At 58.0% G+C, this 12,429-nt stretch overlaps 1 protein-coding gene across 1 annotated transcript in view; it reads left to right on the top strand.

Annotated features, from left to right (window-relative positions):
• Nucleotides 1-12,372, top strand: part of VOLCADRAFT_92428 (uncharacterized protein) — a gene marked incomplete at both ends in the record, with an annotated part of 16,294 nt that extends 3,922 nt beyond the window's left edge. The window contains 19 exons of the mRNA XM_002951891.1: nt 109-284; nt 592-667; nt 1,123-1,226; nt 1,437-1,491; nt 1,992-2,119; nt 2,721-2,793; nt 3,400-3,474; nt 3,971-4,036; nt 4,688-4,771; nt 4,917-5,003; nt 5,282-5,320; nt 5,794-5,865; nt 6,234-6,315; nt 6,887-9,227; nt 9,522-9,748; nt 10,237-10,672; nt 10,844-11,045; nt 11,365-11,818; nt 12,209-12,372. Of these exons, the coding sequence (XP_002951937.1) occupies nt 109-284; nt 592-667; nt 1,123-1,226; nt 1,437-1,491; nt 1,992-2,119; nt 2,721-2,793; nt 3,400-3,474; nt 3,971-4,036; nt 4,688-4,771; nt 4,917-5,003; nt 5,282-5,320; nt 5,794-5,865; nt 6,234-6,315; nt 6,887-9,227; nt 9,522-9,748; nt 10,237-10,672; nt 10,844-11,045; nt 11,365-11,818; nt 12,209-12,372 (4,941 nt within the window). The remainder of the gene's footprint in view (nt 1-108; nt 285-591; nt 668-1,122; nt 1,227-1,436; nt 1,492-1,991; nt 2,120-2,720; nt 2,794-3,399; nt 3,475-3,970; nt 4,037-4,687; nt 4,772-4,916; nt 5,004-5,281; nt 5,321-5,793; nt 5,866-6,233; nt 6,316-6,886; nt 9,228-9,521; nt 9,749-10,236; nt 10,673-10,843; nt 11,046-11,364; nt 11,819-12,208) is intronic.
• Nucleotides 12,373-12,429: the final 57 nt, after the last annotated feature.

Here is a 12,429-nt window from a genome sequence, read left to right as displayed (position 1 = left end):
CATCATCATCATTGTCACCATCATCATCATTGTCACCATCATCAACATCATCATTGTCATCATCATCCGATTGGCCTTCCCCCCCTTACCTAACCTCCCACTCCCCAGGTGCGGGACTCCTGGCCTGTGGCGCGTCGCTATCTGGGAACCTGGTTCGCTTTTGATTTCCTAGCGACCCTGCCCTTCGACACCATCGGCATGGCTGCTGGTCTGGACCATGGGAACGAGTCCCAGTTGATGATTTTGGCGGTGCTCAAGACGCCGCGGCTGCTGCGGCTGTTCAAGTAAGGCAGAGATAAGGATGAGGAAGACCGCGGGGAGGGAACGGGGGAGCAAAATGGAGGGGCGAAGATGCATAATAATCAACAGAGCATTTCGAAGTCAATAAGAATGTTTGATTTCACATCTCCTGTGTGTCTGTTTGTATGTATGTATGTGTGTATGTGTGTTACACCATCGCACTTACATGTTTACCGCTACGCGCCAAATCGCCCAACTGGCTCTCATGCCCATGTGATGCCCACATGATCTCCCCCCGGATACATCCCGCTGTGCCGCACCGCTCCGTTCCTTCCTTTCGGTTATTTAAAGGCTGATGCGGCTGCTGGATCGCATGCGTAACGCCAACCTGTTCAAGGTGCTACAGCTCATCCTGCTCATGATGATGGTGGGTTCAACTGCCATCTATCCAACTATCCACCCGACTATCCATCCAACCACATGGGTCCAACTGCCATCCAACCGTCATCCATTTGTCAAGTAGCGTCGAACTGTCATCATTTGAACTGTGATGGAACCGTAGCACCACAGCACGTCTGTAACGGTCATGTCTGGGCGGCAAACTGGCCAGCGTGTACCGTAAAACTGGCCTACGTGGGTTTGGGGACGCCGTTAAAAGGGCCGTTAAAGAGGGAACACAACAGCGTATCGATCCACACTACTACGGACTGGCCTCCGACCGCTCAGCTCGCTTTTTCCCAAGATGTGAACGGCTCTTTGCCATCCACCAAGCACCCCAACCAAACTACCAGCGAACGGAAACCTTGCAACAAACTAACCAACCGAGGCTAATAGCTACCAGAAAACTAACCAACCACCGGTCTAACAACCCGCTACCCGCAGATCGCGCACTGGCTGGCCTGCGTGTGGTACGTCATCGCCCGGTATGCGCCGGGTGATGAGGAGTGGGGTTTCGACACGCTGGACGACGAGAGCCGGCTTACCTGGTACGTACGACAGTACGACAGCCGCTGCAAGGCTCCGCAAGGCTCCGCAAGGCCCAAGTCAAGCAACACCCCGTCCCTCCATTTTAGAGATATAGGCCGCCAGCAGGTGGCTTTCCTCTGCCGGCGTTTGTTGGCCTGATGGGAAGTCCGACCACATCCGATTCCTTCGTCGTCCCCCCCTATACCTACCGGCTATATGCTGTTCCGCAGGTACCTCTCCGCTTTCTACTATTCGTTCCTGTTGCTCATCGGTGATAACATACAGGTGACACTTACATATACGTGTATATGCGTGCGTGTATACATACATGTACGTAGATACATTACAATTGTACGTACATTAACATTACAATTACAATATATTACATCCCCATACGTAGGTACATTACATGCGCATACACATCCCCGTGATTGAGTGAAGCCGCTTCACCCTTGGCCACTAGCCGGGCAGTCCCTTCTGTCTTACTCGGTGTTTCAGGGCACCCTCATCCTTCTCATCACCCACGATCGCGAGCTTACAGTGGAACAAGTCGGAACTTCGGGAGCGGCGTTATCCCACTTCGGATTAGTTTAGTGTTATGCTATGTGACTTTGTCCATCATCCCCATCGGCTTGTATGAATATCCACCGTCTTTCTGTCAATGGATGGCTGTGCCGGGAATCGAACCTGGAGCTTTCCAGGGACGTAATGATGTCGTGCCTTCGCACATATGTCGTGTCAGAGCTGTGTGTACAGAAAGGCCTGTGTCATATGCATGCATGCAGGCCCTCAATAATTACGAGCGGCTGTTCTTTGTGTTTGCGCTGGTGGCGGGTGCGTGCTTCTACTCGGCCGTGGTGGGTAACATGGCGCTGCTGGTGGCGAACATGAACACGGTGGCAGTGAGGTTCAGGTGCGGGAGGGAGAGGAGAGGAGGGAGAGGAGAGGAGGGAGTGAGGGAGGGAGCAGAGGAGGGAGTGAGGAGAGGAGGGAGAGGAGAGGAGGGAGTGAGGGAGGGAGTGAGGGAGGGAGTGAGGAGAGGAGGGAGAGAGCAGAGGGGGAGAAGGGAGAGAGCAGAGGGAGTGAGGGAGGGACTGAGGAGGGAGAGGAGAGAAGGGGTAGAGAGGGAGAGGGAGGGAAAGAGAACGGATTCTTCGTTTCTTAAAGGATGGGGGGATGGGGGTTTGGGGCCCGGTAGGGGAAAGCGGGCGTCGTGGTACGTGTATGGTTGGTTCCTTCACCTTGCAGCGCCCTGATGTCACCCAACAACTGACCCCTCCTCTTACAACTCGACCTGCAACCTACTCAACCTTCTCTTCCAATTAAAAGGTTACACGCTTCTTGACTGTTCACTGTTGCTGGGTTCCTTGAAAACTGGTTTTCAACCAACAACCAGCTGGGGTTGGTCGTTCCGATGGATGGTTGGCTAGGTTGTATATTGCTCGGGGGCTGACTGATTGACTGTGGCTGATGGCTGGCTGGCTGGCTGGCTGGCCGGCACTCTGAGGCTGCAGGCAGAAGTTGGACATGACGCAGGACGCTCTGAGGTACATGCGTGTACCGGAGGCCCAACGGGAGCGGGTGCAGGTGGGCCTTATATCCTCGGAGAGGAGGGCGCGAAGGGCCTTAAATCCCCCCCGGCGCATGATGCACAAAACTGGGTGGGAAGATTAAACGGTTTGGGGGAGGTAGAAGCGAGGGACGGAGGGGTGTCGTGCAAGACGAAGCACACACACACATACATACATACATACATACATACATACATACATACATACATACATACATACATACATACATACATACATACATACATACATACATACATACATACATACATACATACATACATACATACATACATACATACATACATACATACATACATACGCACACACGCACTGCGCAGTTGGAAGCCCTGTAAACGAAAGGCCCCTGGGGTTTTGATATGGGTCCCGTGTAGGTGCGGATGCCTCCCTCCTCCCTCCCTCCCTTTCCCGTGTGCGTATTCCTCCGGAAGCCCAACCGTCCCTCCAGTTGGAGGCTTCAGCCGTCCCCCCTCCCCTTCCTTCCCATCTGCCTTGAATCTCTATCCGGTTCTGCCCGGGCGCACATGCGGCCCGTCTGAGCTGGCTGTCCGCAAACGTATGGCTACTGCTATTCCACACTCAATACCTCCATGCACACATGCAGGCGTTCTACGACTTCATAACGCAGTTCAGCCACCCGGGCTCGGAGGGGCTGGGGTTCCTTTCCGAGCTGACCAAGGTAAGAGGGGCCACGAAGGGGGTGGTGGTGGTGCGGCGTGGTCGAAGAGGCGATGGGGCTGGGAGGCGAGGGGCAGGGCGCGGTGTGGAGACACGGCATCTCTCACCATCATACATCACCCTGGACGCCGCTGGAGGTGTTCACTTGCTTTGGTACCCGCCCCACATCCGGGGATAATATTTCCTATCCCTTTTCTGCCTCCCGGCCCCCCTCCAACCTCCCCGTTTCCCTCCCTTTCTCTCTTACTTTCTTTTTGTCACTCTCCCCCCTCTGAACACAGCTGGCGTGATTTGCTCATACCGGCCGGCTGCAGTACGTCTTAAGTCACTCCTCACTCTACCTACGTTGCCGTGCTCTCCCTTACCCACCTATGTCATGTGTCCCTTTCCTTTGACCTTACACAGCACCGTTTGGCCCCAACCCTGTCCACCGTTTGCCCCCCCCCCTGTCCACCGTTTGCCCCCCCCCTGTCCACCTCCCCCAAACCTAATAACAGGGGATCAATGAGGACCTTCACATATTCCTGCACAGCAGGGGATCCAAGAAAGTCTATCTTTTCCAGGTGAGAAATGGGTGCGCACGGCACATGTAGACGTACATCCATACGGGACGTACGAAAATATGCTCTCGCTGCTGGTATGGTTATAGTTGTTTTCTAAGCTGGTGCTGATGCTGCTGCGGCGGCCCTGGAGGACGATGGGCAAGCTGCTGGTGCTGAAGTTATTGTCGCTGTTATTGTTCTTGCTGTTGCAGTTATCATCCGTCCTTTGAATTGTGTATGGTATTGTTACAGGGTGGTATAGCTTCACCAGCGGCCCCCTTTCCCTTGGAGGCAGTTCCCTGCTCTCCCCTGCGAGAGGGGCACCCTAATCCATTCACCCCATCCGACTTCAGAATGTATTCGTTGGGTTCAGCAACTCACCGCCAGCGTCCAACCAAATCTAGCGGATCAACGGCGCCTCAACTTAGTTCCTGGTCAGCTCGCAAGTTGATAAAATCACGTCCTACACCGTCCACAAGATGGGGTGCCACCACCCAATTCAACACCCCGCACACACCGAGGGGTCGGCAGGCGGATTTGAACCCGGACACTCGGGGAGCAGAAGTCAGGCCTTAACTTCTGCCAGCCACCTGCCATTGTGCCCTGCGTATATTCTGCCCTGTGTGTATTCTGTTTTTATGTATGTGTCTCTGTCTGTATGTGTGTATGTAGGATTGTGAGCTTGCATTTATTCGGTCGTTAGCCATGAGGATGAAGATTGTGACATTCATACCCGGAGAGGTCATCTTTCGTCAGGTGGGTGGGGTGGGGTGGGGGTGGGCGGGTGGCAGTGGGGGTGGGGGTGTTAAGAGGGAGGGCCGCGAAATGAAGGAGCACAACACAACACAATACAACACAAGCAAACCTCTACCCCACCGACCCTCACCCCTCGTGACTTCAGGGCGACCTGGGTCACGAAATGTACATCATCCGCGCGGGCTGTGTGGCGGTGGTCAGCAAGAACAACGAGGTCATGAGCTTGCTGCAGGTGGGTGCGTTCCTTGCGTCCCCTCTCTCTCCCCAGTGGGGGTTGGGACGTCGGCAGGGGGCAGGCGGGCAGCTGCTGCGATGGGCAGAGAGAGAGAGGACGGCCCGTACCGTCCTCATACATACTTACATACATACATGCCTATATGCTGGTTGCGCCGGCTATCTACCATTCCCTCCTTTCCGCCTGATGCATATGCCCCTGATCCTGACCCGCGTGCCGTTGTGGATATCCCAACCAACAACAACCAACCATTAACCAACCAACGAACCTTGCAGATTGGGGACTTCTTTGGAGAAATAGCGCTATTAACGCAGGTGGGTCGTACAATCACGTGTTGTTTGTTTTGTGTGTGTATTTGTACGTGTGTTTTCTGTTTCTTTGTTTGTTTGTTTCTTTGTTTGTTTGTTTGTTTGTTTGTTTGTTTCTTTGTTTGTTTGTTTCTTTGTTTGTTTGTTTGTGTGTTTATTATAATGAACTCAGCCGCGATAAGGAAGAATGCGGAGTTAGAGCGCACATGCAGGTGCGGCGCAGGAAGGCAATCAATCCTCCGGACTCACACCCGCTCCTTAAGAAAGGTTGCAAGACCCACACCTCATCGACCCAGATTAACCTATGCAGCCCAACCTGGATACGGCTTACGTTAGCGCCAGGGATGTGGATCCAAGTGAACAGAAGCGGGGGCGCCTAATTAGGCCATGTCACGGCGATCCTGTTAATCCAACCCCTGCAATTCCCCCACCAACCCACCAACCCACCCACCCACCCACCCACCAACCCACACTTGCAGGCTCGTCGTACTGCTAAATGCATAGCACTCAGTAATTGCGATTTGGCCATTCTCAACTCTTTTGACATTAAGGTGAGCAGCCCGATGATCATTGTCGTCACCATGGCCATCATCACCACCGTTATGCATCATGATGACAAGATTAATCGTTATGTGTGATATTCGGCTGATGTGGGCACGAGCCTTCCTATCATTGCCTGTGTTGATTCTGCTACTGCTGCTACTGCTACTGCTACTGCTACTGCTGCTACTGCTACTGCTACTGCTACTGCTACTGCAACTGCTACTGCTGCACTTCGCCTTCAAATTAATATGCTGAACTGAACTTAGCCGCTTTTCGTGTCCCTCCCCCCTCCCTCCCTCCCTCCCGTTCGTGGTTCGTCTTTCCCCCCTCCCTTCCCTCCCCATCCCTCCCCTTCCCTCCCCCTCTCATTCCGCAGTTCCTCATGAAGGAGTTCCCACAGAGCGCCAGCCGACTTCAGGAGGCCGCGAGAGAGCGGCTACGGCAGCNGCAAATANCCGGTCGNGCCGNCNCNNCATCCGGCCCGGACGGCGACGGCGACGAGGATCCCGACAAGCGACGGGAGCGGGAGGAGATTCGGCGGCAGCGGAGAACTGTAATTGCGCGCTTCACGACCGGTAGGTGACCTCCTCCGCCAGCCGTTGGGCCTGGAGTTTTGGGACCAATATCGGCGGTTGCATTTGAAAGAAGTGCCCAAGTTATACTTCGACTTTTTTTACCTCCGTTTGCAATGTTTGCGGAGCTGTTTGAGCATAACTTTAGTAATTGGTAAATTTATGCTCGGACAACCGCCCCTTGATTGTATGGTGTTCCTGGTGCTTTTGCCCAGACAGTCGAGGTGGTATACCAGCTCGTCATATTGCAGCAGATATCCTCGGTGTATTAGCTGCTTTATTCTTATTGGACTTATTAGAGTTGTGTGCACTTGTGTGTACGTCCTTCGATTTGTTTACACTTTGGAGTTGAGTCGGGGGAAGTTTGGGGGGGGGGTGCGGACCGAAACGCAGACGGGTAGGTGGGTTGGTTCGGCGGTTGGTGGTTGAACCGAAAGGCTCTTCTCTTTTGCCGCAGGGCGCGGCGGTGTGCAATCATCCAAGGTGCAGGAGGAGGACGCCGATACCGAAGACCGCAGTGCTGGCGGCGGTGGGGGCGGCGGCGATGGCGGTGGCGGTGGCGATGGCGTGGAGCCAGGACTGCCTTCCTTTGTGCATGGGCGGGAGCCGGCGGCCTATCCGTCGCCGGTGGGGACGGCGGGGACGGCGGCGGGCAGCAGCATGACGGAAAGACGCGGCGGTGGCGGTGGCGGTAGCGGCGGCGGCGGCGGTAGCGCCGCCGCAGTACAGGATCCCCCCGAAAGGCTTGACGGCGGCCTGCCGCCGTCTTGCTTTATAGAGAGCAGCCGGAATAGCTACGCCAGCTTAGCGACGGAAGATTCTGCTCGTGAATTCACATCACGGCGCTACACAAATAGCATGACATCGCAGGGGGGTCCGTCAACCGGTGTTTCGGCGTCTGCGTCAGCGGCTAACAGCTGCCGTACATCAGGTACGGGCGCTGCGGCAGCGCCAGCGTCCGCAACTGCGGACGCCGCTGCCGCCGCCGCCGCCGCCGCGGCGGCGGTGGCGGCACCGCCGGGTCTTGTACGATCTGACACGGCCACAGACATTGACGGCAGGCTGCGAGGCCTCATCTCGAATATCGTTGGCGCGTCCACAACGCTGCGCGACGGCCACAACGGCAGCGGCGGTGGCTGCTCCGATGAGCAGGCGGCGGCGGCGCCGTCGATCTGTGGCGCTTTGCCGAGTGTTCGCTTGGCTACGAGCAAACCTCATAACCGAAACTCTAGTACGGCATGTGGCGGCCGCCCCAAGTCGGCCGTTGGCTCTGCGGCAGGCAAAAGCGGCGGCAGCGGCTCAGCGGCTGGAGCTTCTGTGGCTCGGTCGCGGTCGGCGGTGTCGGACGCTCCGGATGCGGATGCGAAGGTGCAAAATGTACGGCAGGCATCGCCGCTGTCTTTGTCCTGGTCGGCATTGTTCACCCGGCGGGCTGACTCGCGAGTAGGAGCTACGTGTACGACACCGACGTCAACGTCGTCACCTTTCCCACGGGCGCAGCAACCATGCCCCGCAACAACAACAACAACAACAACTGACGGAGCCGACGACGCTGCTGTAGAGGATTCAGCCGCCGGAACCGCGAAAATCGTCTCAACCAAGGCGAAAGTGACGGCGCGCGCTGGGGCCGGCGGCGGCGGCACGCCGAACGCCGTCGGATTGATGTCCGATGGAGCCGAATCGGAAGAAACCCTGACGCGCTTTGACGCCGTCGAGCGCTTCCAGCCTCTGGCTCCCAGGCACGGCACACTGTCGCCTACGTCCGCCTCCGGGGCCGCTTCGGTGACGGCCAGCGTAAGTGATGCCGCCGCTGCCGTACGGGAAAGTGAGCCATGGGGCCTCCTGGACCGGTGCGTCGATCGGCCGACGGGGCCGCGCCCTTTGGCGGAGGGTGTTGAGGAGGTCACGCCGCCGTACACGCAGCATGCCGCCGCGTCGTATGCTAGGCTGCGGCCCGCCGCCGCCCCAGCGGCAGCGGCGGCGGCAGACGGGGATGAGGGCACCACCGCTAGTGCAGCGGCGGCGACGGGCGGCGGCGCCATGCGCGGCGTACCGCAGTCACTGGGGAACAGCCGTCGTACATCAAATGTGAGCGTTGCTGAGTCGCGATCTCTCCTCCCGTCGCCGATGCCAAAATCTGTTCACACTCGACGGGAGCGGCGCGTGAGCTTGGTTTTGCCCCATTCGACATGCAGTACGACAGACTTCGCCGCTGCCGTCGCAGCGGCCATAGGAGTGGCGACGGCTCCTCCTCATGCGGCCGCAGCTTCTGCCGCTGGCGGCCGCAGGGGCAGCGCTGGCGGCAGCGGACAAGGATATAGTCACGGGCAAAACCGCAGCTCATGGGCCACAGGTGCAGGCCCTGACGTCGAGCTGCCGTCGGCGGTACTGTACCCTGTGGCAGCGGCGTCGCCTCTGCCGTACGGCGCAGGACACACCGCGGCCGCCGGCGCGTTTCCGTTGCGCACCCTTGAAGGAGCCACTACGCCGTTGCCTCCGCCACCGTCGGCATCGTCACTACCGCCGTACCAGGCACATCACCCGAATGCCCAAGGGCCTGTCTGCTCGATGCGGTCGGCAGCGGCCAGGCGCGCCGAGGCAGCGGCGGTGGTCTTGTATCCCGAACAAGGGGAGAGTCCCTTCTCCATGCGCATCTACGGCACAGAGGGATCCTCTCCTGGCGGCGCCGCCGCTGGCGGAGGTGGCGCGTCAGCTTCTCCTCGCCAGGGTCCCTCACCCTCGCCTACAATGCAGAACCTTGCTGCTGGGCTGGCGATGTCCAGGGCGCAAATAAGGAGGTACCCAGTGCGAGAGGTGTTCCAAAACTGAATGAGCTCCTTGTTGCAGAAAGTCCCCCGGCCCCCTTTCTGTCTTGACGCCCACATGTCCCGCATATATATAAGTATACTTCTTTTGACTGAACGGGCTAAAAAAACTGACGTCAAATTTAGAAACGACAGTAATATATATGAAATATTCCTGAAGGGCTTGTTATTTCCTGAAATATGTTTCGCTTTTTCGTTTCTTTAAGGTGCATCTGTTCGTTTCCTGAGCGGTGTTTGTACCTCCTTGTGACGCGTGCTTGCGGACAGGAGTGGCGGCTACGACGATGCTGGGAGCTGCGCCGGTGACGGCGCGGCGTCTTTGTACGGCATGGGCTCCGTCGAGCTCCCTATCAGCACGGGTCGCAGCTTGGGGCGTGTCGGCAGCACGGACCTGCTGCATCTGGCACCCCCGGGCTATGAGGAGGCGTACGGCGCCGGTGCCGGTGGCGCGGGAGGCACCGGCGCTGGCAGCTGTACGGGAGGGCTCCGTAGCAGTGAGTCCTGAAGGGGCTCGGATTATGTGTTGTTGTTGTTATAGCGGGCTACCGAGCTTCTAAGCCTGGGAGCAAAGAAGCCGAGAGCCAAAGGGCACATCGCCTGACGCAGCATGAACCATATAGTGTGTTGTGTGTGTGGGGGGGGTGGGGGGGTGGGGGGGTGGGGGTTAATTGTGTGGGTCTTTGTTCATGTGGTGTATTTGTGGGTTTTAGCGCGGTAGTGTTGCGTGACTTTGTGTACGTGTGTACGGCGTTTGCTTTTGGCGAAGGCATCTAGTCTGTCGGTCTGACCCGGCGGCCCCGGACTCGTACGATATACATTCGTACGACCTGGCGATAAACGTCGTGCCGTGTTATATTATATTATTTGTAAAAGTGCTGTCTTTTCCAGTGTATGTATATCCAATCCATTTAGTTCTCCAAATCCAAATCCAAATCCAAAAATAAAATCATTATCCAACCTCAAAACTGATGTCCAAATGCAGGTGGCAGCGGCGCCGGCTCCAACGCGGAGCGTCTTGCGCGCTCGAAGCAGATCAGGACGCTGCGTAGGAGTCTTCAAGGGGCGTCGGAGCTTACCGGAGCCCCAGAGGAGGCGGAGCAGTCGCGCCGCGATGATGGCGGCGGCAGTGTCGCCGCCGCCGCCACCGCTGGCGCCAGTGATGACGGCGCCGACGAAGGCTTTGCGCCGACGGTCGAATGGATACCGTCACGGCAAAGTACTGCAAAGCAGCGACGGCACCGCCGACAGTCATCGATTGGAATGTTCTCGCCGCCGCCGCGGTTGGTGCTGCCAGCAGCGGCGGCGGCGGCGTCATCGCCGCCGCTGGGTGCTGCTGGCGGCGGCAACGGCGGTCACGGCAACGCCTGGGTGGCGGTGCAGCTGGCGGAGCTGCAACGCGCGGAGGCCGAACATAATAGGTACCGTACGTGCCGTACATTTTCAGGTAGCTTAGGGCCGGCTGCATGTATCGAACCGTGGCAAGCAATCAACTCTTAAGCGGACATCCATACAGGTGCCGATCCCACCGTGGCCTTGCTGCCTTTCCTAAGCCTGCAGCAATACGAATTCCTCCTCGTGGCCTCCCGCAGGCGTGAAGCTGAGTTGGCACGGCGAGAGGCTGACGTAGAGCGCCGCGAAGTGGAGGTGGCGCAGCGGCAGGCCGAAGCAGTGGCGGCGCTGACGGAGGCGGCAGAGCGGCGGGAGGCGGCGGCGGTGGCGCTGGAGCGTACTCGCTCCGTACACGTCATGCTGTTATCGCTGGCGGCAGCTCTGACGGACCTGGCCTTCAAGGTCCGCTATCTCTGTGCTGCTCCTATGTATGTATGTATGTGTGTGCGTATGTATGTGTGTGTGTATGTATGTGTGTGCGTATGTATGTGTGTGCGTATGTATGTGTGTATATATATGTATGTATATATGTATGTTTTAGGGTTTCTGAGCAGTGGGTTGTCGGGGACCTGGGGACCCGGCCCTGCTGCTGGTGAACAGGACCGTGGTCCCTTCCTGCTGACGCGTCTGTGTTTTTCCGTGTCCCCGCAACCCTCCCCCCGCCTCTACTCCCGTACCCCTGCAACATCCTCTCCTCCCCCATATGGCCGCCCTGTTGCAGGTGGAGCAATTAGATACGCGGCTAGACGACGCCGATGCAGCCGTAGTTAGGATCGAGGCGCAGCACGGCCACAGTCGGAACGCGGGCAATGACTTCTTGGGGTTGAGTCAGGCACCAATGCCGATGCAGGCGGTGACAGTGGTTCCTGGCCGGGATGCACGACCCGGGATGTTGGAACGTAACGCCAGCTTGGATAGGCGCTTTGCGGCCATGGATCGAACCAAGACGCTCAGCGGCCAGCCGGGCACTGGCGGCGGCGGCGGCGGCGGCGGGGGCGGGGGCGGGGGCGGCAACGCTCGGCGATCAAGTGCACTGTTCACCGGTGGCGGCGGCGGCGGCGGCGGTGGTGGTAGTGGGCTTCTGGGAAGTCTCCTGAACAGCGGGGATATCTTCCGGGGTGGAGGGAGACATGCCGCGGAGTTCACCGGCATGGGCAACGACGTCTCGGTTTCCGGTGCGGTGGTGGGAATGCTGGGGGGGGGTGGCGCCCACATTTGTTGTTGTTGTTGAGCGCTCAACTCAAGCCCGTTTCAGAGCTGTTTCTAACGACGGAACCTACTCGAGGGAACCTATTCGGCCCTGTGCATTCGTCTCCCCCCATGTGTTACCGCTTTGTCGGTCAGTCGGTTTCAGGGTCTGTGTTTTGTGATCTGTGTTTTGTGAAACTCGTTCGTTCGCCATCTTCCACCACCTATATACATTTGACATTTGGTGAATGCTGACCACAGGCCGTAGAAGACAGCTCCAGGCATCCAGCATAAGTGGCATCGAGGGGAAAGAAGGAGCGGTGGCAACGGCGGCGGCTGCTGCCACTGCCACTGGCGTTGGTGGCTCCTGCACGAAGGTCAGGCGAGCATCTGCCTTGCGGGCCGACGCATCCTCCTCAATGGCGGTCGGATCTCCGCCGCCGCTTCAGGGACCAGCACCGCGTGGCCTGGCGTCCTCCGGCACAGCGACGGCGACGGCGACGGCGACGGCGACGGCGGGCCCCCAAGTACAAGTTCGTGAATCCTGGCCCTCACCCACTTCCGCATCCATGTCGAGATGGACTACGGCTGCTGCCGT

The sequence above is a fragment of the Volvox carteri genome, assembly GCF_000143455.1.
Source record: "Volvox carteri f. nagariensis unplaced genomic scaffold VOLCAscaffold_26, whole genome shotgun sequence".
Taxonomy (NCBI): domain Eukaryota; kingdom Viridiplantae; phylum Chlorophyta; class Chlorophyceae; order Chlamydomonadales; family Volvocaceae; genus Volvox; species Volvox carteri.
The sequence above is the reverse complement of the archived record's forward strand: the minus strand, read 5'-3'. Positions and strand labels throughout refer to the sequence as shown.